Genomic DNA, 24839 nt, shown 5'->3' on the forward strand with positions numbered 1-24839 from the left:
AATACCCCATGAGCCTTTGGAAACAGAGTAGGCTCCTGTCTTATCCCCAAAACAATCAACTCACTGTAAGCAAACCATTTCCAGTGGTGCTTCAAAAACACTCTGTAGGTGGCAACCTTCTCTGCATGGGTTCACACACTTAGTTCTGGGAAGATGTTTGAGCATCCTCTACAGAGAGCAAGAAGAGATGAGGAAATGAAGGCGTTTTCCCTGTGTATCATCAGAATAAGCTTCTCACATGATTTTGGAATGAGGAAAGGTTGAGGTCAACTGTTAGCCATTAGGTGATGGGAGTCTTTGCAGAGGGAGGGAAGCCAGCAAGATTTGTTCAGTCCTAAAACATCTAGGGATGGGATAGAGAAATGCCACATTCTTATAGGGTGGAGTAAAAGTGGAGGCCAGGATTGCTTCTTCAGTACCTACCCTGGTGAGCTGATGGTCTTCGTACAAACTTCAAGGCAAGTGATAGGAGATTGACTTTCTAAGAGTCTGTGGACCCTATCAGTTTGTCTTCTCCATAGAGAATCTTCAGATCTCTCGAGAAGGGATCCTATGTAATTTTTCCTGTTGAAGTGTACACCTTGTGGCGAGATCTATGCCATATCCTCTTGTTAAATACAACACCTTGGAGGATGCTTGGCAGAAACCTGGTTCAAGAACATCTTTTCGGAAGCCAGACTTGTGATTTAAAATTGAAGGAAAGAATCAGTGCTGCTCCAACTTCAGTTCCAGGAAAGCTTTTGTCTTCATCACTTTCATCCAGACTAACAGTTTGCGCTTAGGAAAGACAGATGTGTCCTGCAGGTCTTTCTACCCTCACATGATGAAGCCGGCAGTGCATCATACCTGGCTTGTGAACAAACAGAGAATAGCAGCTTCCATTTCACAAATACATCCATTCACTCTGAGGATTTTTTTCCTCCGGCCAAGGGAGCAAAATGCCCATTACAGTGTATTCTCCGTGTCCCCAGGCTTTAATATATCTTGGAGCAGCACTCCTCAGCAATCCACATTATAAAATCAATCTCTATTTAAGTAAGAGGGGGATATTTATTTCTTAATTTTTTAATAATGCATTTTGTGATTTGTTATAGCTTCAGTGTTGTATTATTTATTTATTGTGCCTATAGGGTGCACTGCCACTTGGTAATAGAGGAGCTACGGAAACTTGAGTCCTAAGCAGAAATGAGTTCAATAATACTGCTACACTCTAGGACTTTATCCAAAATTAACAAAAGAACAAAAGTGCAAGGCTATGATAACCCATCTGACAGCATTTGGGAAGTGTCTGTGAAAGCAGTGGTAAAGGAGATTTCAAAATGGTAGGCAAGGGGGAAGTGACAAATGAATGGACTTTTAAAATTCAGAACCATTTCATAAGCATCATAAAATGGAATTTGCTATGTTTGTGTGTGTGTGCGTGTGTGTGTGTGTGTGTGTGTATGTGTATTTTTATTTATTAAGGAAAAAGCTGTTCAAGGACCTGCTAGAACTTTAATATATTTTTCCCTTCTAGAGGCAAGAATACTGAGGAATGTAGTTTGGGACAAAGATGGCTTCATTTTGATCCCAAAGTCTGCTGACAATTTGCTGAAAAGAGGGAAGATCTTCAAACGAAAAAAAAAGAAAAAGAAAAAAAGGGAGTCCTTTGGTTTGTTTGTTCTCACCATTTGTTAAACAGTATAAAATATGGTCCTAGCCGGGCTAGGTGGCTCAGCCTGTAATCCTGCACCTTTGGGAGGCTGAGGTGAGTGGATTGCCTGAGCCCGCGGGTTCGAGACCCGCCTGGGCAGCGAGACCTCATCTCTACAATAAATCAAAAAATCAGCCGGGCGTGGTAGCGTGCGCCTGTAATTCCGGCTACTCGGAAGGCTGAGGCGGAAAGATCGCCGGAGCCCAGCAGGTCGAGGCTGCGGTGGCCGGGAGCGGCCACTGCACTCCAGTCTGGGCGACAGAGTGAGACTCCAACTCAAAAAAAAAAAAAAATACGGTCCTTACACTTAATTTTTTCCTCCCAAAGTTACATAGGAAGAAACCATAGTTGAAAATTTCCTAATATATATACAAATGATGTAATAAGAATTGGAGCTGTTTATATAGAAATCAGGGTTAGATTGACATGTTTAACCCAAAAACTTTCTACACCTGTAAGATGTTAACTCAAGCCCTGTTATTAGTGGTATGAAACTAATTAGTGTCAATACCCTCCAATAATCTTGAATTCTTTAACTTTCTCATTAATCCTGATGTGCATTTCAGGAAAATGAATTCATGCCGATGACACCGTTTGACATTAAGTAATAAATAAAAGCAGCGAAGGACACTTGTCCTTGGTGGAAAGATGCCATCTTAGTCAGGCAGCCAGCCAGTCTGTCAACAGCATTTATTGAGTGTCTAATGAGAAAAGGTGCCACGAGACAAAGCGGAGACACGGGCTATGGCCTTGAGAAGCAGCCAGGACAAGGATGGAAACAGAGAAAAGATAGGAGACATGTCTACAGAATGCCAGAGAAGCAGTGTCTCAGCAAGAACAGCCTGGAGGAGGGGGCACCTTCTGTTTGCTGAGCACCTTGCTCACGGCAGCCTGTTCTAAAGGCCTTTTTATCTGTGAGCACCTTGGATGCTCAAGGAAGCCTATGAGTAAGTGGTAGCAAATTCTCCAAGCCTCAGTTTCTCTCTGTAAAATGAACTCCCATGAGCAGCTGGGCAGTGGCAAAGCTAGTGCCTGGGTGATCCCATTCGCCCCGCTGGAGGTCAGAGCATACTGAACACTGGCTGGGGAGAGTAAGTGAGAAGAGAGATGCTTCAGCTACAGTGGTTCGAGACTCCTCCCCCTTTCAGGCCCATTAATAAACTGTAAGGTTTCAAATGAGAGGAAAAGCTATACAATTCCCGTTTTAGGATTTGGCTAAGGAGATTACAAAAGAATCACAATATACACATTTGGCTTTAGCACATGTTCAGTTCTGTCATATTTGTGTGATTTATGCTAGTGGAAGCAAATCTATAGCTGGATGCCTGTGCAATCTAGTAACTTCTCGATAGCATGGCAGATCCGAGCCTGCTGCCTCTCTATTCTGTTTCCCTCTAAGGTACACAGCAGGGCAGGGTGGGTCTGCTTCCCGACTGGGCTGCAAATCGTCATCCATTTTCCAAGTGTCCTGGGGACAAAACCAATAGAGTGTGGAGCAAACTCACCCCCCATCGTCCTGTTGTAGTGAAGCCTCTTTCCATATACTCTCACTAACTCCAGCCTTGTGCCCTTTGAGATGACAGCACAGGAGGTATATTAGTTGGCCACAAAGACTTTAGTTGTAGCCATATGAAGCTATAGAAACTGGTCAAAACAATAGAAATGCTTCATCAGTAAGTTGGTTGTTGAACTTGACAAAAGCACAAATGAGGAGTTTGATTTTTCTCTGTCTCTCTTTTTTGTTAAAATGACTGCTTTGGAGGAGGTAAGAGTTAGGGCAGCATGATGGTGTTCTGTCGGACAGCCTCAGCCTCAAGTCAGAACTCACTTTGTGCGGGAAGCAGAGGCCACTGGAATACATATGGCATAGCCATATTTGTCTGCCAGAGAGCTTGAATATGAGATGGACTTGTTCTTTATTTCCAAAGACAGTATTTCCAAAGAAACTCCTTCCAAATTAGAGAGAATAGACTTAAATGTCAGTATAATAAGGCCATTCAGCCACTTAACAAAAACACGTGGATCACCTATCACGGGTCAAATAGAATACCAGATATAGGGTTTAGAAAACTCTCGCTCCATTCTCAGGGAGCTCCATCTAGCAGGAGGAACACATGAAAAAGTCTGTAGAACACAAAGTGATACCCGGTAGTGGACAGCTGTCCAGAAGAAGCCACATTTCTTGGCAAACATGTTTACTGTGACTCCAGGATGTGGCTTCGGGCAGATGTTATAAAACAAGGTGATGACTCCTTTGACTTGGAAGTCCATGTAAATTTCCATTCTAGTTCACAAGAATATGTTCTCAGACCCTGATAGGGAGAAGCAGGGGCTTTGTAGTTGCTGCAGGCTAATGTGTGGGAAAGGGATGGGAGAGGCTTGGAGGTGCAGGGGTGGAAGTTGCTCAATAGCTGGATGTCCATTTCCCCATTGCCAATGCAAGTCTTCCATCTGTAAGTGGAGAAACAGCCCTCATTTCACAGGGGATGCATATTGGCCGGACTGTCTCTCAGTGCTGACAGTTGCTGTAGCCCTGGTAGAAAGGGCAGAAAAGGCATCTATCAGAATTGTGAGGGGCCAAACAGGAGGGGAATGGACAGGCATATTGTACAATACCCTCCTAAACTTTAGGGGTGACAAATTTTGATCAGTTGCATCATCATGCTAATAAATTGGGAAATTTAACTATTTAAAATAGCCCTGTGAATAAAGCCAAAACATACTATTTTGAAGTAAAAAAAAATCGAAACTGAATCAAATCAAAACAGATTTCTAAAAAAACCAGAGTGTCACTAGAGGCGATGATATGCAAAATGAAAGAAGACGAGATGTAGCAGAGTATCTTAAGTTAGTTTTTGTTTTTCTTCCTTTTATAATGGAAAATCTCAATCATAATGAGAAATAGAGGGACTAGTCTATTAAATACTCATGTGTTCATCACCAGTTTCAATAATTTTATCAGCTCACGACCAAACTCATTTCATCTACACTACCATCTCCCACTCCGCTCTATCCCACCAGCCCAGGGATTGTGACTGTAATTGTGAAAGTGAAAGCAGGCATATCCAGGAAGGAGAGGGGTGAGCAGGGAGAAATCTGCCAATTGTGAGGATGCACCAGGTGGCACCAAGTGAAGTGATGGCATCTGCATCCCCGTGCTTATTTGTCCCTTTGCCTGCTTCCAAGTTTTTTGTTTCCTTTCAGCACTTGGAGTTATAGATTCCAGGAAGTAGGGTATAAGTGGTTTCAGTGTTCTCTGCTCTAAAAAGGACCATATCTAAAAAGAAGGGGGAGCGGGGTGAGGAGGGAGAGAGACTGGTCAGATGGAAGGAGGAAGGTAAGACTGAGAAGTGAGGCACAGTGATGAAACTCGCAAGTGGCCAACCCAGCCCTCGGAAAGTGGGCAGTACCTAGCCTCCCTTCCCCCTTTCCCCACCTTCATTCCCTCCATGTTCCAAGTGGACAGGCCAAATCACTGTCAGCGTCCCAACAGCTCCCAGTCTCTCTCTTGAGTCTCCATTTCTTCAAATGCTGTCACTCAGCCCCGAATGTCACCCCTTTCTCTTACCTGAATGCATCCTCCGGTCTCAGCTCTCCCACCACTTTCACCATGCGGTCTCCCAGTCCCAGGTCTGAGTGGCTGGGTGGAATGCTCTTCCTAGGCCCCCAGCTTCCTGCACTCACCCCCGTGGGAGCACTTTCCACACTGTTGTGCCACTCCCCGTGTCATCACTAGTCCTCAACATTGGGAGATCCTCTGATTGGGGGATCCAATAAGATCAGAGCTTCAGTTGTTTGGTCGTTGCCTCTCCAGTGAATACCAAGTGCCCAGCACGTGATAGATGCTAAATATAATTTTAATGAATGCATAAAAATAAACTGAAAACAGAATTCATAGGATATGTAGCAATGCCTATCCAAAAATGGGGAATGACCCAAGGCTTTCTTTATGGGAATCAGACAAAGGTGATGCCTTTTAGAATAATTGTCACCCTAAAATTAGGGAACACTGTCTATGGGCTCATTCTCAGTCCTCACTGGTCCCTTCAGTTAGGGGTCCTTGTGCAATAAGCAGCCTGTTCAACCGTGTCCCGCAGACCTGGAAAGATATTTATACCATGCCGGGCTCGGTGGCTAGGCTGTAATCCCGCGCCTTTGGGAGGCTGAGGCTGAGCCCGCGGGTTCAAGACCCGCCTGGGCAGCGAGACCTCATCTCTACAATAAATCAAAAAATCAGCCGGGCGTGGTAGTGCGCGCCTGTAATTCTGGCTACTTGGAAGGCTGAGGTGGAAGGATCGCCGGAGCCCAGCAGGCGAGGCTGCGGTGGCCGGGAGCAGCCACTGCACTCCAGTCTGGGTGACAGAGTGAGACTCCAACTCAAAAAAAAAAAAAAAGATATTTATACCAATAGTTTTCAACCTTGGCTGTGTGTTAAAAACAAACAAACAAACAAACAAACCTCCCCCCAAAAAAACCTGAATAGCTTTTCGAAAATATCCCTGCCCAAGTTCCAATTTGAGAGATATGGTTTTAATTAGTCCTAGAGCATTGGTTTGTTCTAAAGTTCCTTCCCACATCCCCAGGTATTGCAGACTGAATTGAGATCGACAGCTTTAGATTTACTGTCACAACCATCTAATAGAATTTGCATGTTTGTCCCCTCCAAATCTCATGTTAAAATGTGATCGCCAGTGTTGGAGGTGGGGCCTAGTGGGAGGCTATTGGGTCAGGGGGGGAAGCCCCCATGAATAGCTTGGTGCTGTTCTCGTGGTAATGGGTAAGCTCTTGCTCTTGTTCACAGGAAGGTTGGTTGTTTAGAAGAGGCTGGCACCTCCTTCTCTTTCTCTCTTGCTTCACTCTTGTCATGTGTCACGCCTGCTCCATTGTCTGACTTCCGCCATGATTGTAAGCTTCCTGAGACCTCATTAGAAGCCAAGTAGGTGCCAACACCATGCAGAACCATAGGTCAAATAAACCTCTTTCCTTTATAAATTACCCAGTCTCAGGTATTCCCTTATTGCAATGCAAAACAGACTAATCTGCCATCTCACACTAGGCTTCATTGTAGATGGATGTTTGCATCACATGGCCATGCTGATGGAGTTCACAGTCCTGCTGAAATGCTAATGCCAAGGCCAATCATGGACACTTCTAGATTTACTGCTAGCAGGCTTTGCCTTTACCACTCACCCTCAGATGTTCAGGCATGCCCCCAACCTGTCCCTCTTTGAGGATGGAGCTAAGGGACAGCAGCATCGCAACCATGGAACTGCAACTCAGGATTTTGGGAAGAAGAAATCTGAAGTAAGGTCCTTTCCTAGCCCACACCTGGCTGTGAGACCTTGGGAAAGTTACTTAACAATTCCCTGCTTCACTTACCTTGGCTATAAAACTAACTAATGGTATGGGTCTATTTGCCAAATATGTCATAAGATTTAATGAACAAATAATTGCAAAGTGCTCCATAAATATAAATTGTTGTGCAATTGCTAAATAACTTCATTGTTTAAAATTCCATAGAAATCTTAGCTGTGCCTCTGAATTTTTAAAATAACTATTCGATTTATGCATACAAGACAGCATTTTCTTAAAAACCTTTTCTTATCTGGGTATTTTCTTTGATTTATTCTCTTTCACTCTGCCAGCATACAGCCTGACATATGTATAAAGAATTTGCAAGAAAAATCACTTAATGCATAGCGTTTCCTTTGTTGTGACTGTCTTATCATGAACTGTTATAGTTGTCACTTATCCTCAGAATTGTTTGTCTAGTTTTTGTTCAGGCTTATAAATACTCACCTTGGACATGGTTTATAGACAGTGGAGGGAAAACAAATACATATGCTGGAATAGTCATCTTAGATTTATTCTTACTTAAAGAAAAAACAGCTTAAAGGTTTAATGTGTGCTTGATAAGCTATAATTCAGCCAGAAAGATGCAAGTGGTTTACGTTTACTCTCCTGGGTAGGCTCGACATTTATGGTTTCAACCTTTCTCAGTACCTCTTCAGCAGGTTATGTCTTTCCCAGAAGAAGTGATCTCAAAGCACAGTTTCCAAGAATGTGATTGCCAGAGGAATAGAGACTTTTCACCAATTGTTCACTGTGGAGGGGTGGGGCTAAAAGGACTCAAGAATTTGGGTGTTTGTTAAAGTCCCCTGTGTGGGCTTGGCTACTTATTCATGTACTTAAGGCTGCTCATAGTGCTAGCTCTTTAAATATTGGTGAAGGACAAAGTTTGCCCCAAATCTCTTAACGACAAGCTCTATTCCTAGAACATTACCTTTCTTATACCAAAAGAAAGCAGTTCATATTACCAGGCAGGGGTCAACACTCTATTTTTTTAAAATTTTGAATATGTGGGGTACAATTCAGGGTTAGGCAGACAAAAATATTCATTATGCAGGTACCCTTAGGGGTCAATACTCTAAAGGAACTTGGGACTTGGGTCTGTGCTTTGGGGAAGGACTTGAGAGCCTGGTATTAAAACAAGAGGTCATATTTCATCACCCTTCACCAGAGATACAGTGTGACATGGTCCAGAATCATGAGACTCAGTTTTTGCCTTACACTCTGAGGCTTTGGGCACGTGACTTCATTTTTCTGAGTCTTGGTTTACTAATCTGTAAAATGAGGACAAAATACTTAATAAGATTATCGTGGGGGACAAATAACATCACCTACATGAGATGACTAGCATAGTGTTAAGCACACAGGAAATATTCTTCAGTGGTTTGCTGAATTTGAGATATAAAATATCCATGCTCTTGATTCACAGTGAAGAGCTACATTACAAATGAGAGACAGGGTAGTGTATTGTAGTGGAAGAACAATAGACTTTGTTTTCAGAAGAGCTATGTACCTGTCCCTACCACCAACTAGCTGTGTGACCTTGAGCTGGAAAATGAGAATAATGCTGTCTACCTCCTAAAGTTACTAGAAGGATTAAACAAGACAACTCAAGTGAATTTCTGGAAAAGTGGAAGGGTTGAAAGAGCCAGTGATAATGGTTTGCATTGCATCATTTTAGGAAATAACTCTTCTATAGTGTTTCAATCAGTGATGGATTAGAGTTTTGTCTTGCTTGTTTGTTTGTTTTTTAAGTGATGCTATCTTTACAGACCAAAGGAAACTCTTTATTAACTATACAATGGAGTCTGTTACCAGCTCCTATTCTTTGGCCATAAGATATAAAGATCAAATCTTTTATACATGGCTGATGTTTCTTTCAGCCACAATATTTTGCAGCAGCACTGATTAAGGCCTCCAAGCTACTTGCAAGCCTTTCCTCTCATAGCATGTTAATAGGTTAAGTTTTCTTCATGAGTACTAATTTTATATGATTTCATGGGATGATTACATATTTATGTATTATTTATTATGCAAATCTAGCATTATACATTATTTAAAGCCATATTAATAGTATGTATTATTTATGATGGAACTATATTAATACATATTATTTCAAGTATCTTTGGCTCAGGCTTTTATTTTCTGTGGATCATAGTCATTGGAAGTTAGTATTCCACTCAGGAATCAATGCAGCTCTCCTGGGGATATTGCCACCAAGTTTCCTATCATCACAACTTCTGCACAGCCATTGTCTGTTAAATGACTCTGACATTAAGAGGCAAAGCCTATAGGCCTCTTTGACTGCCTATGATCATGGCTACACAATGCCACTCATCTTAAAAATTGTGAAATAGAGTATATGCCATTGGAATCTCACCTCCTCTGATGACAACATTCATTCCCAGAACATCATCCTTCTCATTCTGGAAGAAAGCAATTGGATAAATCTGAGGAACTTGAGCCATGGTAAAAAGTAGGTATCATCTAGGATGTATTTGACTGCAAGTCATAGAAAACCTGAAAAACAGTGGCGTTAATATTGTGAATGTATATTATCTCACATAACAGGAAGCCTTAGGATAAGTGAGCTTAGGGTTATTTCTGTGGTTCATGGGGGGATGGGGAGGGGGTCTGCCTCTCTTTGATCCTCCTTCTTTACTTCCTGTGTTTGACAATATTACTCTAGATCATTGTCACATAGATATAAGCTGGTTGGTACCCATCCAAGCATCAAATACTCTCTAAAAATATTCCAACAAAAGAATGAAAGGGCCAGGCTTAGTGGCTCAGCCTGTAATCCTGCGCCTTGGGAGGCTGAGGTGAGTGGATTGTCTGAGCCTGTGGGTTCAAGACTCACCTGGGCAACTTGGCGAGACCTCATCTCCACAATAAATCAAAAATTAGCCAGGCATGGTAGCACGCACCTGTAGTTACAGCTACTTGGAAGGCCAAGGTGGAAGGATCACTGGAGCCCAGCAGGTCGAGGCTGTGGTGGAGTGCCACTGCTCTCCAGCCACTGCACTCCAGTCTGGGAGACAGAGTGAGACTCCAACTCAAAAAAAAAAAAAGAATAAAACATTGTCTTATCACCAGCTTTATGTTTTCTGGGAGAAAATATTTTCCAGGAAATCCCCAGAAGACTGGGTTACATGACCACACCTTGATTAAATTACCAGCAAAAAGTAATAAAACTGCCTTTCCCCTCCCTCCATGACATGGAAAAAACGATTGCATTCTCTGAGGCTTGGAAAATTCAAATCCAAACAAAACTGAGGCTCTGTTAACAAGGAAAAAGGGATAAAAGTTATCAGGTGGGCAATTGTAGTTACCTGTCAGAAGGTGCTGGAATTTAGTTGATCACTCTTTATGATAAAATTTTGAACAAAATAATGGCCCCAAAATGTCCAAATTTGATAAGCACTATATATCAACAGATTTTTTTAAAAAAAAATCTCAATGAACCCAAGTACATGAAAAACAAAAAGAAAGAAAGAAAACGACTCCAAGCCATATTATAAGCAAATTGTTTAAAGCTAATGATAAAGAGAAAAATTTTAAAGCAGATAGAGGAAAAAAAGTCATGTGCCAAGGAATAAATATAAGCATGACAGCAGATTTCTCCCTAGAAACAATGCAAACAAGAAGACAATGGAGCAACATTTAAAATGCATTGAAAGAAAAAAAAGCTTATCAACTTTAAACCTGGACTTCATAATCTAGCAAATACAGTTTCAAAAATAAAGGCAAAAATAAAGACTTTTTTTATATACACAAAAGCTTAAATAATCCATCACCAGCAGACCTGTGTTATAAGAAATGTAAAGAAAATTCTTAAAGCAGAAGCCAAATGATATTAATAGGCAATTTGGTATTTAAAGAATTGAGAAATGGCAATTGAATGGGTAAATATAGATTTTTTTTCTTATTATTTAAATTTCTTAAAATAATAATTGATAGCTTAAACAAAAATAATAACAGTGGAGTGTGCAGTTTATGACATATAAAGAAGTTAAATGAATAATAGCAATAGCACAATGTCCAGGAGGGAAGAAATGAAATATACTGCTGAAAGATTTTTATAATTTTCATGGGCTATATACTATATATTGCAGGTAGACTATAATAACTTAAAGATATGTGATATATGCCTACGATACCATACCATGAAGAGACCAACCAACTACTTTGTCACAGTTTATTAAATTGTATCCCTTTCACTTCACCCTGGAAGGGACAACTATTTGCCTTGATTGAAACTGGCGTACATTCTGAGTATGAGCTTGCCACCAACGTGGGATTGCACATAACATCACAGTAGACCATGTGACCTACTTTCCTACAAAGGAGGCAGAGCAATATGCACATGACCATAGGATTCAGTATTTTTTAATTGATACATAAAGGATGCATATATTTTCAGGGTACATGTGATAATTTTTTGCATTATATAATTTACCTTGATCTCCTGGACTCCAGCAATCCTTTTGCCTTGGCTTCCCAAAGCACTGGGATTACAGATGCGAGCCACAGCACCCAACCACATTCATATAATTTGAAAAGACGGTATCCTGCAGCAGTTGGGTGAAATGTTCGGTAAATGTTAGTTAGTCCTATTTGGTCCAGTGTGTAATTTAATTGTCTAGATAATCTGTCCATTGCTGAGAGTGGAGTGTTGAAGTCCTGACTATTGTTGTATTGCAGTCTATCTCTCCCTTTAGATATATTAATGCTTGCTTTATATACTTGGGAGTGCCAATGTTGAATGCATAGATATTTATAATTGTTATATACTCTTGCTAAATCGACCCATTTATCATTATATAATGACCTTATTAGTCTTGTTTTATGGTCTTTGAATTGTAGGCTATTTTGTCAGATATAAAGGCACCAATTGGGGTTCCTAGTTGCATAAAATGACTTTTTCTATTCCTTCACTTTCAGTCTATGTGTGTCCTTATAGGTGAAGTAGGTTTCTTGTAAGCAGCATAAGTTGGTTTTTCTTCTTTATTCATTCAGACACTGTAAGCCTTTTAATTAGAGAATTGAGTTCACTTACATTCAGGGTTATTAAGGGCTTACTACCATTGTAATTGCTTGTTTTCTGGTTGTTTTGCAGTTCTTCTCTTTCTTCCTTCTTTATTGTCTTCTTTTATGTATAATTTATTTCTCTGGTAGTATGCTTTAATTCATTTCTCAATTTTAGTAATAGCATTTTTTTTTGCATTGTAGTTACCATGAAGCTTATGAATAACATCATATGGACATAATTATTTTAAAGATGTGACTTATCTCAGATCACAAGGAAAAGAATAGAAATAAAGAAAAAAAAAAACTTTTACACTTTAACTCCATCCCTACCAACATTTTGACTTTATAGTATATCAGCTTACATATTTTTATATTGCTTACCTCTTAACAGGTTGCTATAACTATCAATGTTTTAGATATATTTGTCATTTGGGCTTCACACTAGAGTTATGAATGGATTGCAAACCACAATTACAGTAAAAGGGTATTCTGGGGCTGTCTATATAGTTAATTTTAGGATTTTATACCTTAAAATGTTTTCTTTTTGTGCATTAGTGCTTTCCTTTTCTTTCAGATTTATGAGTTTCCTTTAGTATTTTTTGTAAGATAAGTTTGATGGTGGTAAATTCTCTGAGACTTTATCTCTCTTTCATGTTTAAAGGATAGCTTTGTTGGATGCAGTATTCTTGGATGGCATTTTTTTTGTTTTTACATTTTGAAAATGCCATTCTTCTTCTACCTGGCCTGTATGGATTCCAATGAGAAGACTGTTGCCAGAGGAATTGAAGCTCCTTTTATGTTATTTGCTTCTTTTCTCCTACAACTTTTATGATCGTCTCATTGTCCTTGATCTTTGAGGGTTTGATTATCATATGCCTCAGTATAACCTTATTTGGGTTGAACCTGTTTGGTTTACCCTGACCTTCCTGTACCTGAATATTTATCTCTTACTCAAGTTTTGGAGAGTTTTCTGTTATTATTTCTTTACTAAGTTTTCTCTCTCTTGCTGTTTCACAATTCCTTCTTGATCAACAATCATCCTTATATTTGGTCTTTTAAGAGCATTTTCTATGTCTTATCGATAATCTTCATTTTTTTCCCTCTGATTATGTATTGTCAAATAGCCTGTCTATAAGCTCACTGATTCTTTTCTCTTCTTGATCTATTCTGCTCTTGAGAACCTCTAATAAATTTTTCAGTTCAGAAAATGTATTTCTCAGTTTCAGGATTTTCATTTGATTGGTTTTTTATTTCAATTTTTGTGTTAAATTTCTCTGATAGATTTCTGAATTGCTTTTATGTGTTATCTTGAAGACCACAGAGTTTCCTTAAAATTGCTGTTTTGAATTCTTGGTCATAAAGTTCATATATTGTAATGTTTTTAGAATCAGTTACTGGTTCTTTGCTTTATCCACTTGGTGAGGCTATAGTTGCATTTGTTGTCATTTCTTGTGGCTATATATCTATGTCTTTGCATTGAATAGTTAGTTATTTAGTCTAGTATACTATCTTTGGCTTGTTTTGGTTTTTATTTGGTATGTTTTCTTAGATAGTCTTCATAATTTACTTCTTGATTTTCTTTCTCCCCCACTCCCAACCCCAGGTCACTGCCTCCTTTAAAGCAGTAGATGGTGCCTTAGCCCAGGTTTACCTCAGTTCTAACAGAGTACCTCCAGCCCTGAAAAGGAGAGATCCCAAATGGGATATCCCAGTAGTATGGGAAAGCTGGCTAGGGGTTCAAGCTCCGGGGACCTGTGGAACAAACCTCTTACAGTGTGGTACTGCTGAACACTCACTCTGATCTGATGTCTTCTTTTGCTCAGTTACAGAGCAAAGTTTTCAGTGCTGGGGATGGCAGTCTTATCTTGTCCTTTTGTCTATGGCTATCCTTGGGAATATTTATCCAGCTAGGCACTCTTGATGCTTCCCATGGGTCGAGGCAGGGATAGGTCTCCTGCCAAGAAAACCAAGATGACAAGAAAGCTTGTTGTTCACTTCAATCTTACTTTTTCCAGTGTAAAAGCCATGAGTTAGGGGAAATTTTTTTTTTTTTTTTGAGTTGGAGGCTCACTCGGTTACCCAGACTGGAGTGCAGTGGCCACTCCCAGCCACCGCAGCCTTGCCTGCTGGGCTCCGGCGATCCTTTTGCCTCAGCCTTCCGTGTAGCCAGAATTACAGGCATGCGCTACCATGCCCGGCTGATTTTTTGATTTATTGTAGAGATGAGGTCTCGCTGCCCAGGCAGGTCTTGAACCCACGGGCTCAGGCAATCCACTCAGCCTCCCAAAGGCACGGGATTATAGGCTGAGCCACCGAGCCTGGCTGGGAAATTTTTTTTATGTGCTTGGTCTAGGGCAGGTCGGGGGAGAGGCATTACAGATATGGAAGTTTGATTCTGTTACCATCTGCCTGGAATTTCTTTACTTCTCTGTGGCCCCAGGAATTGTGTCCTCCTCATATTTGAGTTCTGGGGTATTTCTGGATAATCTCAGTGCTATATATTTATTTTTAGTTTTCTGGAGGGTTGAGGTGAGTGAAGTCAGCTTGTTTCTATGCCTCCATTTTGAAAACCTAGGACCCACTAGTTCTATCATGTTCCTCACCATCCAGATGATGAACTTCTGGAACAACTGTTTGACAGGAAAGAACATTTTGACATCTTGAATAAGATACCCTAACAAAATTGAACGGCATCCTCCAGGATACAATTTTTAACCCAAGTCAAGAATATAGTATATTCCCCAGGAACATGTCTAGGAACCAGTGGGTGGGAATAGCATTACTTACACTAGTCTGGGGAATTTCTGCTTTCAGTCCCTGCTATTACTAGTTTCAGCAGGACTAAAAGTGTTGGTTCCAAAAGGCATAATTATTTCCACCAAGGGACACAGTGAGAATTCTATTCATCTGTAAGCTATCACTGCTTCCCAGTCACTTTGGTCTCCTTGCATCGGGAAACCAGCAGGCAAGGAAAGGAGTCACTCTCTTGGCAGTGGTAATCCATCCAGATTTGGGGAAAGTTATACAATAGAGACATGGAATACTTTGGCACACAAGTGATCCACTGGAGCAACTCTTGATATTTCTCTGACCAGTCTTCACAGTAAACAGACCCAAGCAAGAAGCCATGACCTGAGATGGGCATGGGGACCAGTGTCTCAGAACTCTCAAGAATAAAAACTGGTTGCTCTACCAGCTTAACCACAAAGAAAATCAGGTATATAACTGAGAGTGAAAGGAATCTGGAATGGGTAGCAAAAGAAGAAGATGAAGGGTACCATTTATGACTTTGAGACCAGTTACAGTGGTGGGGCTATAGATTATTCTACTATCTTTATACTGTAAGTTTTCCCTTGAAGAGAAACCAACCCAAATCCTAAGAGGTTGTATCCAGATGCAATTAACTCCATCTGGAAGAGTATTAGGTGGTGCAGTGGTAGAACTGTATGAGATGTTTTGATATGCTTTTGAGACCCCCTTTCAGGATTAGGATACTTAGTTTTCTAGTTGTGGAGTATCATACCCACATTCCTCCCTAGCAATTTTCCTTTGCTAAAGGGAGTTACCTTTCCCAAGTTTATACCACTTCCTGGCATATATACAATAACTGGTTATGAGTTTTGTTGTCCTATTCTCTTTCCTTAACTTGTTCAATAATGAAGGGCCGTCTCAGCTCCAGCATTACCTGTAGGTTTGTCTGAGATCTTTGTTACAACTACAGCATATTTTAACTTCTCTGTCTGCTAAATCCTGTTTTCCTCATCTCTCACAGGTGTTAATCCCAAGATCACATCCCAATAAACCTTTTGAATGCAAATCTAAGAGATTCTAAGTCTGTTTTCTTTTCTTTTCTTTTCTTTTTTTTGAGTTGGAGTCTCACTCTGTCACACAGACTGGAGCGCAGTGGCCGCTCCCAGCCACCGCAGCCTTGACCTGCTGGACTCCGGCGATCCTTCCGCCTCAGCCTTCCAAGTAGCTGGAATTACCACGCCCGGCTGATTTTTTGATTTATTGTAGAGATGAGGTCTCACTACCCAGGCGGGTCTCGAACCTGCGGGCTCAGGCAATCCACTTACCTCAGCCTCCCAAAGGCGCGGGATCACAGGCTGAGCCACTGAGCCCAGCCTAAATCTGTTTTCTAGGAAATCCAATAAATGACACCCACCAAACTCACACCATCACATAAAAAGAAAAAGATACAGAGGCTAACAAGAGGTACACTTAACATAAAAGAAGGAACTGCTAATAGAGAATTTAAAAGTAATAGTTCAGCCTGGGACAGAGAGTATGTGGGTTACCACCTCCACATACTTGATAGGTTATACCTACTCTCAGTAGAAATGCAGAAGTGAGTATCATATTTTCAAAATAAATGGGAAGGTTCCTAGATTTTCCCATACTATTGGCACAATGCCAGAGCAAAATGCCTTATTCAAATGAGCATTCAAACTTCTTTGATAGCAAAGTCTCAAGACCTTGGAGGAAAATGGTGGGTTAAAAAGTAGACACCATTAATTCAGTTAAAAAAATTAGTCTAGATTGATTTTCTATGACATCCCCAAATAACCATTTTAAAATTTAATTCCCCAATGCATGGATAGACATCTCTTCAATATCAAACTTGTAGGTGGAATCTCTGACTTCTCCTTCTCTGCCATACCACACACAGACCACTGTCACTCCTTGCTTAACTTTCCTGTGACAAAGTATCCAAAATCCAAACAACCCAAGATGATCTGAACAATTATCTGGAGAAGTAAAACCTTTGTGGAATGCCAGTTCTCTTATCCAACTTTCCATTATTCACTGCTTATTTATTCTTCATGTGTATGATCCAGTTCTCTCTGTACTTTGGGTTCCTAATAATTTAAAACATTTTTTCAAACTTCTAATTTAGAGTTACAGAAAAGTTACAAAGACAGAACAGAGTGTTTCTGTATATTCTTCACCCAGCTTTCCCTAATGTTAACATCTTACATAACTATGGCACACTTGTCAAAACTAAGAAATTAACACTGGTAAAATGCTATTAACTGAAGTACAGACTTTATTTGTAGTTCAGCAGTTTTTCCACTAATGCCACTTTTCCAATTCAGAATTCAATCCAGAATACTTCATTCCATTTAGTCATTGTTTCCTTAGTCTTCCTCTATCTGTGACCGTTTCTTATTCTTTTCTTACTTTTCATGACCTTTCAGTTTTAAAATTACTCTTTGAAGATTGTAGATTTTGTAGACTGACCTTCACCTTGTTTTTGCCACATGATTATACTAAGGTTATGAGATGTTGGGAAGAATATCACAGAGGCGATATGGCCTGCTCATCACATCACATCAGAGGGTAGCTGATATCAACCTAACTTATCACTGCTGGTGTTACCAAGGTTCTGTGTCGGTTACCAGTGTTCTATGCTGGGTCCTTGACTTACTTGCAGAAAAGAACTTCAGAGTGAGTCAAAGTAGCATGGCAGCTAGCAGGCTTATTAAAAGTGGGAGCAACAGCACAGTCTATACTTCAGGGTGAAGTCCAGGCAAACACAAGAAGTGTCATGCTGGGGTTCTTTGGCCTGTAGGTTTTGTGAGCTACAATAATGAAGGGGTGGAATTCATGGAATAGGGGTACCATTCAATTTTGTACTATAAATGGACAGGGTCAGAACTATCATGGGGCTGGAGGGTGTGTTACTTAGTATGCCAATGAGTGTATAATGAAAAGGTTAAAGCAAGTCAAATTGGTTACTTGTGCACATGCCCAAGGGGATTTCACAACTTGGCTCTATCTGGTAGTCGGTTCTGCAGCAGGCATGCTGAGTGAGAGTTAACAGGTTTTTTTTAACTTTCTAGTACTTTGAAATTGGGGCAGTCCCTGTAAGATTTTCCACTGGTTTCTGAATTTTCCTACAGCACTGATATTTCCCTACTCTAACCAGCCTACTCTATAACTGTTATAAACTGGATTGCTCCAACCCCTACTCTTTTTCCTCTTCATACTTTATTTTTTGGAAGCAAGTCACTAAGTTTAGGTCACGTTCTGGGGGAGAGAAGTTAAGCTCTACCTTCTGGAGGGGAGTATCTACAGATATTTTTTGGAGATTTTCTGTAAGATTTGTTTCTTCTCTCTCATTTATTAATTTAATCACTTATTTATATCATTATGGATATGTTGATATTTATTGTATTATTATATGATAATTCCCTCGAGGCACTTCATTTTGTTGCTTAAATTGTTCCAGCTTTAACCACTGGGAGGTCTTTTAAGTTGACTCCTGTGTTGTTATTTTTTGCATTGTTGATGCAAGTTCTACTCCCTCCTATCTCTTTTTTAAAAAAATTATTTATTTATTACAAAGATGTGGGGTACAATCAAGGGTTAGATATATAAACACCGATCATGCAGGTACCCTTGTTGATGAGGTATGCCCCTCCTTCCCCTAGTGGTTTCCCTCAACTGCCAGTCCCATCCCTCCTCCCCTGACAGTTTTCCACTACTGCCAATCGCTTCCTTATAGCATTATAATTGTTCAAGGTCACCTTATGAGTGAGAACATATGGAACTCAGTTCTTTGTCTCTGTGATAAATCACTGAGTACGATCGACTCCAAATCCAACCAAGTTGCTGCAAGGTCCATATATTTGTCCTTCTTTATGGCTGCATGATATTCCATTGTGTATATGTACCACATTTTTTTAATCCAGTCTAGCTTCAGTGGGATACAGGGTTGATTCCATGTTTTTGCTATTGTAAATAGAGCTGCAACAAACATACATGTGCAGGTATCTTTTTTGTAGATTGATTTAAGTTCCTCCGGGTATATTCCCAATAGGGGAATTGCTGGGTCATATGGAAGGTCAATTTCCAGTTCTTTCAGAAATCGTCACACTGTCTTCCAAGGAGGTTGTACTAGTCTGCATTCCCACCAGCAGTGTAGACGCATTCCTTTTTCTCTGCATCCTCGTCAGTATCTGTTGTTGTTTGTTTTATTAATGGTGGTCATTCTTACAGAGGTTAATGTGGTCAATGTGGTTTTGATTTGCATTTCTCTGATGATGAGTGAGGCTGAGCACCTTTTCATGTGTCTGTTGACTGCCCGTATATCTTCTTTTGAGAAGTGTCTATTCACATCTTTTGCCCACTTTTTAGTGGACTGTTTGTTTTTTTCCTTTGGGTGCATTTGAGTTCCTTGTAGATCCTAGATGTTAGGTCTTTGTCAGATACACAGTTGGCAAATATTTTTTTCCAATTCTGTGAGCTTTTTAACACTTCCTTAATTTCTGGCATTACAAGATGCTCTGGGCTCATCTAGTGTTTTTCCTATCCCAGGTCCTGCCATCAGCCATTTCTCCAAGGAGCTCTGATTTCTATTATCAGAGAATGGTTGTTAAAAACCAAGATATGGGTGCTAGATGTGCTTTCTCCTACTGAGCTGTCACTGCTTCTAGGTTCTCTCAGTAGTCAGAGCTATGAAAGGAATACATGTATGTTCACTCATATATATACACTTAATTATATTAGTATATCTATCTAAAAATAAACCTGAGTTCATACTGACATATCTGTCATGAATTGAGTACACCAGAGTTCTTTATAACCTCCCCCTTGTTTATTTGTAACTTCTTTCTTTGACTATAAGAATCTGACACCTATCATCTATAATTTATTTACTTATTTGTTTAACCATAGTATGCATGTCATGTAATTTCAGAATTGCTAACTTACATTCCTATGAGAAACAAACTTACCAACTAGAATACAGGATTCATACACAGCTCTTTTTGTCTGTAGTTTTACAGTATCTGGTCAAAATGCTATTTCCCAAAGTTGCTTAGGTCAGTTCCTTTTACCTCACTCCCTCAAGTGAAGTGATGTCATACATTGACCATCTATCTAGACTCATTTGTTGCAGTCTGCACTCCATTCCAAGATTCCCTAACATACCAATTGAATTTTTAAAATATACATGAAGTTCACTCCTCATGGAATACAATTCTATGGATATGACAAATACATAGAGTCATGTATTCATCACCCCAGTACTATACAGAACAGTTCCATTACCCTAAAAGCTTTCTCTGTGTGGCATTCTTATAATCAACCACTTCTTTCTCTCTCGACTTTTGGCAATCACTGGTCTGTTTTTCCTCTCTATAGTTCACCATTTCCAGAATATCATATAAATGGAATTATACAATATATAACCTTTTGGTTCTAGCTTTTTTCCTTAGTGAAATGTAAGATCCACATCCATGTTGTTGCATAAATCAATAAATCATTTCATTAAGATAATTTTTTTTAAAGAAATAGGGTTGCGCTACGATGCCCATGTTGAAGGGCAGTTCTGCTACTGAGCTGTCAGTGCTTCTAGGCTATTCGCAAGCATGATTGCAGTGCACTGAAGCCTTGAACTCCCAGCCTCAAGTGGTTCCCCTGCCTCAGTCCTCTGAGTGAATGGAACTACAGGTGTGAGATACCATCCCAGGCAAGCTCATTGCTTTTATTGCCAAACAGTATTTCATCCTGACTGTAGCACAGATTATTTATCCATCCAGCTATTGAAGAGCTTCTTAGCTGTTTCCAGACTTTTGATGATTAAAACTTTTATAATGTATAGGTTTTTACAGTGTGAGCTTAAGTTTTCACCACAAATACTTAGTAGTGGGATTACTAGATGCATGACAAAAGTGTGTGATTAACTTTAAAAAAAAAAAAACTATCAAATTGCCTTCCAAAGTGTCTGTACCAGCAGGGTAGGGGAGTTCTAGGTGCTCCACAACCTCATCACCATTTGGTATTATCAATTTCCTTTTTTAAAGCAATCCTAACTGATGTGCAGTGATAGTTCATTGTGGTTTTGAGTTGCATTTCCTTAAAAATCGAATAATTTTTAAAGTTGCTCTTTGCTTGATTTTTAGAACTTTATAATAACTTAGAGGAAATAAATTAGACGAAAGGAAAAGTGTAGAAAGCATCAGGTTGTGGGGCAGAGAGTGAAAGAGAGTCTTGTGAGATGTTATGCAATAGCGGAAGGTATGCTGTACTTACTATTGGAGGACTTAAATCTGAATCCTGAACCTACCACTGTGTAGTCAGCCTTACAGGTGTGAGACTGAATTTCGGGACCTCGGTTTTGTCATAAAATAAAGGTAAGTTGTGAAAATTGGACTATCATATGTAAACATGATTGGCAAATTTTCTTGTGAAGGGAGGTAGAATTTGCCTCTCTACTGGTCTCTTTCTTTAGCCACTCAACATTTAGGTGCATTCTATATCCCTCTACTTTTAGTCTTATCCAGTGCTCTCAGGCTGGCCCCTGGTTCTCAAAAGGGTTGCCATCCCACACACATTGCTTCACTCACTGTTCATTTTTTTAATCATTACTTATACATCATAATCTACCTATCCTTTGGACAGATGGGGGTTGGAAGAAGAAAGGTTTATGAGTGTTAATGGCAAGGCAGATCTATATTGTGAAAAGAGCATGATAATTATCCAGCTATGCCACTTAATGCCTGCAGGTCATTTACTCTTTCTAATCATTAGTTTTTTCATATGCAAAATGAGAATATTCAAGAGCCATGACAAGGATCAAATGAGTAAATGGGTACTCAATGTTTCCAGACTACATTAGGGTGTAGATAATAAGCAGGTTTAGCAGTTTTTCATGGCCCGCAAACTCCACCTGCAGGATCATGGTTTTTGATGCCACTCCTTTCAAAGCATCCCTAGTTACCTCCTGGAGTCTTGGAAACATCTCATGCAGGCTCAAGGCCAGGCACTTACTTGCTTTCCCCTCACATGCCCCCCTGATATCTGCTGCTTTTACGAGAATGCTGCTTCCTGGCTAGACCAGGATTGCTTCTCTGGGTAACTAAAGCCAACAAGCTCTTGAGGTGCCAAAGAATGCTACAACTCCTCCATCCCTAGCTGAGTCACTACTGTGGTACCATGTTTCATAAATAAATGAGTCAATTGCCTCCCCCCTTCACATTTCTTTGTCATTTGGAAAGTCATTTGGATTGCAAAGAGCATTGTGGGGTCCCCAGTCCCAGCCAATGAGAAAAATAGCTCTTTCAGCAACTTCTCCCCTCCTGCATCAGTGGTCCAAAAGCTGGTCTGTGGGATGGTAGGGACAAACCACAGCTTCACTAATATCCTGACCTTGCCATGTCCCATGCCCTGCTTCTCAGAAACTGTAATACTAAATGCTTCCTCCTGAGAGGCTCCCACTTACCATGCAAACCACTCAGAGAAAGAATTGTGAAAGGAGGACATTAGGGGTGAAGTTTTTCTAGAATCACCAATTTCAGCTGAAGCTTGACTCAGCAGGGACCATTCTACGAAAATGCAATGATATATAAGCATTTTATAAACTGTAAAGTGTTATAATAATATTATGATTATCACTATTACTCCATCCATGCTACTGTGTGAACTATCTTCAGGAAGCTAGAATGCCTCACCCATGGAATTAAAGTGATGGGAATTCCAAGTCCTGTCCGTGTCCTTGAATCACGTCCCATAGACACCCCTTCCTCAGCATTCATTCTGTGAAGGCTGGCCCTGCCACCTTCTCAGTCTCGTTAAGCAACAGCTTTATGTTTCTGAACACACAACACGATTCCTGCTAGAGGCAACATTTATCTAGCAGATCAGATGCAACCAGCCAGCCATGGAGCCCAGCAGCAGCCAGAAGTCTTTTCAAACTGTTTGAAAATGTGCTTTAAAAAAATGAAGGCAAGCAAGACCGAAGCATTGGCCTCCCTTCCCTTCCCCAGCCCTGGGGGAGCCCTCTGATGGCTCAGTCTCAGGGAGCACGGAGCGCAGCTGACAGCACTGCCTGCAGTGTACAAGGTGTAGAGGAGGAACTGGCTAATATTTATTTCTGAAACAGATACAAGAACTAATGACAGCATTTGCTTGACTGTGGGTCTCTTGTGGCTACTGGCAGAGCATTTGCCAAAATAGTCTCCTTCTGTTGTCCTTCCCAGCCTCAGTCTCTGGCTCTAGCTCTCCTGGTGAACACGGTGCCCTAACAGAGAGCAGGAGAATTAACCGAGGGCCTGAGGTATACAGGCAGGCTGCTCGAAGGCTCCACTTCAGCTGGTCAAGCTCTTCTTTGCTGCATATTGTCTATGGAAAAGACCTGTGTGGAATAATCCATTTGAGCTTGTCTGATAGGTGGGAGAAAAGGAAGAACAGGTGGTGTCGTTCCTCTTCAAAAAGCAAAGAAAAGAAAACAAGCAACAAACACAACCCTCTCAGCTACTCTTCTCTTCACTGCTAAAAAAAACAATGACATATAAAAGATGAAAGACCGTCTCTGGTCCCTGCAGCCGGCTAAAGCCCCATCCACTTCCACCAGTTAGAAGACTAAGTTCTCTCCTCTCCCACTTCTCGACGTAATTAATGCAGGTGAATGTGTCACTGGCTACATCCCATGCCTGACTACTCCCAGACATGGGGATGCCCTTCAGGGTGGCTTTGTCCATTCATTGCCCACTGAACAGCTGATCTTCATGGTGGCCTGCTCATTCTTACCTTACAATGGCCTTAAAGTTTTCTGGTGGGGGCTGAGGGTAGCCAGAAACTACCAGAAGCTGCTAACAGATGTTCTACCCCATAGACAGGACTGGTGGACGAGGGTCTCTACTTAGGGTCAGGACTTACCTGGCCAGCTGTCAGCAGAATCTACTGAAAATATCGGAAATCTCTTTCCCTGGAGAAGAGAATAGAAGCTCCTTGTGGAAAAAGATACCCTGATCTGTAGTTCCCATTCATTTCTCCATAGAAGAAACAAGACACACGACAATGGGTTAGGTGCAATTGCTGCACACCCTGCAACATTTCTACTCTCCCTCCCACTCAGGAAGGTAGATCACCATGGACGAGAATGCAAGCCACGTTACCTTAGGTTTAGCTTTGAATTCACAAGCACACATTAAAATCAAATCATTTCCCCATGAGCAATTTTCAAAACAACTTCTGAAAGTGGGTTTTGAGAGCATGGTTAGGGAAACGTAGAAAGGCCAGCAACAGAACCAGGATGAATCTTTTGTTTCGAACCGGGAAAACACAAATACATCATGTCCAAAAAGAAATAAGCTAATGAAAAAAACAGTGAGTCTTAAGTATGCCACTTAACTAAACATCATATCACATAACTCAGCTGTATAATATCATTGGAATCTTTGGAGAGAATGGAGAAACAGCCGTTAGCATCCCTTTAAAATCACAAGGGATTATCTGATAGCCTCCTACACTAATCACGGCAAAACGGTTTCCCTAGGTCATACCTAGTGAAGATGTTTCCCCAAACCAAGCAGGCAGTATTCCTTTGGGAGATATTACATGCAAGATGTGAATTTTGAAACTTCAAACCTCAGACAAATAATGCAGAATATATAAATGGTCTTGCTATTTGGTGGCAGAATGGCTCAGACCCAAATCAGAAAATAGTCAAATAGAAAAATCCAGATGGGCCTGAGAGGGGTGGTCGAAGACCTCTGACTGCTAATCATCCCTAATTCACCTCCTACTTCTTCCAGAGGATACAAAAGACTAAAGTTCTCGTTGTACTGTAAGTGGAAAAAAAATTGTAAAAATAAAATTAGCATTTCAGAGCAGAGCAGTCTGAAAGACTGGGTTGTCCGGGCACATACCCCAGCTGACTCTACTAGCAGCAGAAGAGGGAGGAAGCTGTCCAGGTGACTCCTGGTGGTGGCGGGTGAGTAGGCAAGAACAACAAACCCGAAGCCCCTCATACAAGCAG

At 40.6% G+C, this 24839-nt stretch overlaps 1 protein-coding gene across 1 annotated transcript in view; it reads left to right on the forward strand.

Moving 5' to 3' along the window:
• The first annotated feature begins 5623 nt into the window (after nt 1-5623).
• Nucleotides 5624-24839, forward strand: part of LOC103253640 (protein SOGA1-like) — a 102060-nt gene continuing 82844 nt past the window's right edge. Inside the window, exons 1-2 of the mRNA XM_021709505.1 lie at nt 5624-5659; nt 6890-6997. Coding sequence (XP_021565180.1) covers nt 5624-5659; nt 6890-6997 — 144 coding nt within the window. The remainder of the gene's footprint in view (nt 5660-6889; nt 6998-24839) is intronic.

Source organism: Carlito syrichta, unplaced genomic scaffold (assembly GCF_000164805.1).
Source record: "Carlito syrichta isolate Samal-C Ts95f unplaced genomic scaffold, Tarsius_syrichta-2.0.1 Scaffold242717, whole genome shotgun sequence".
In the NCBI taxonomy this organism is placed as follows: Eukaryota; Metazoa; Chordata; class Mammalia; order Primates; family Tarsiidae; genus Carlito; species Carlito syrichta.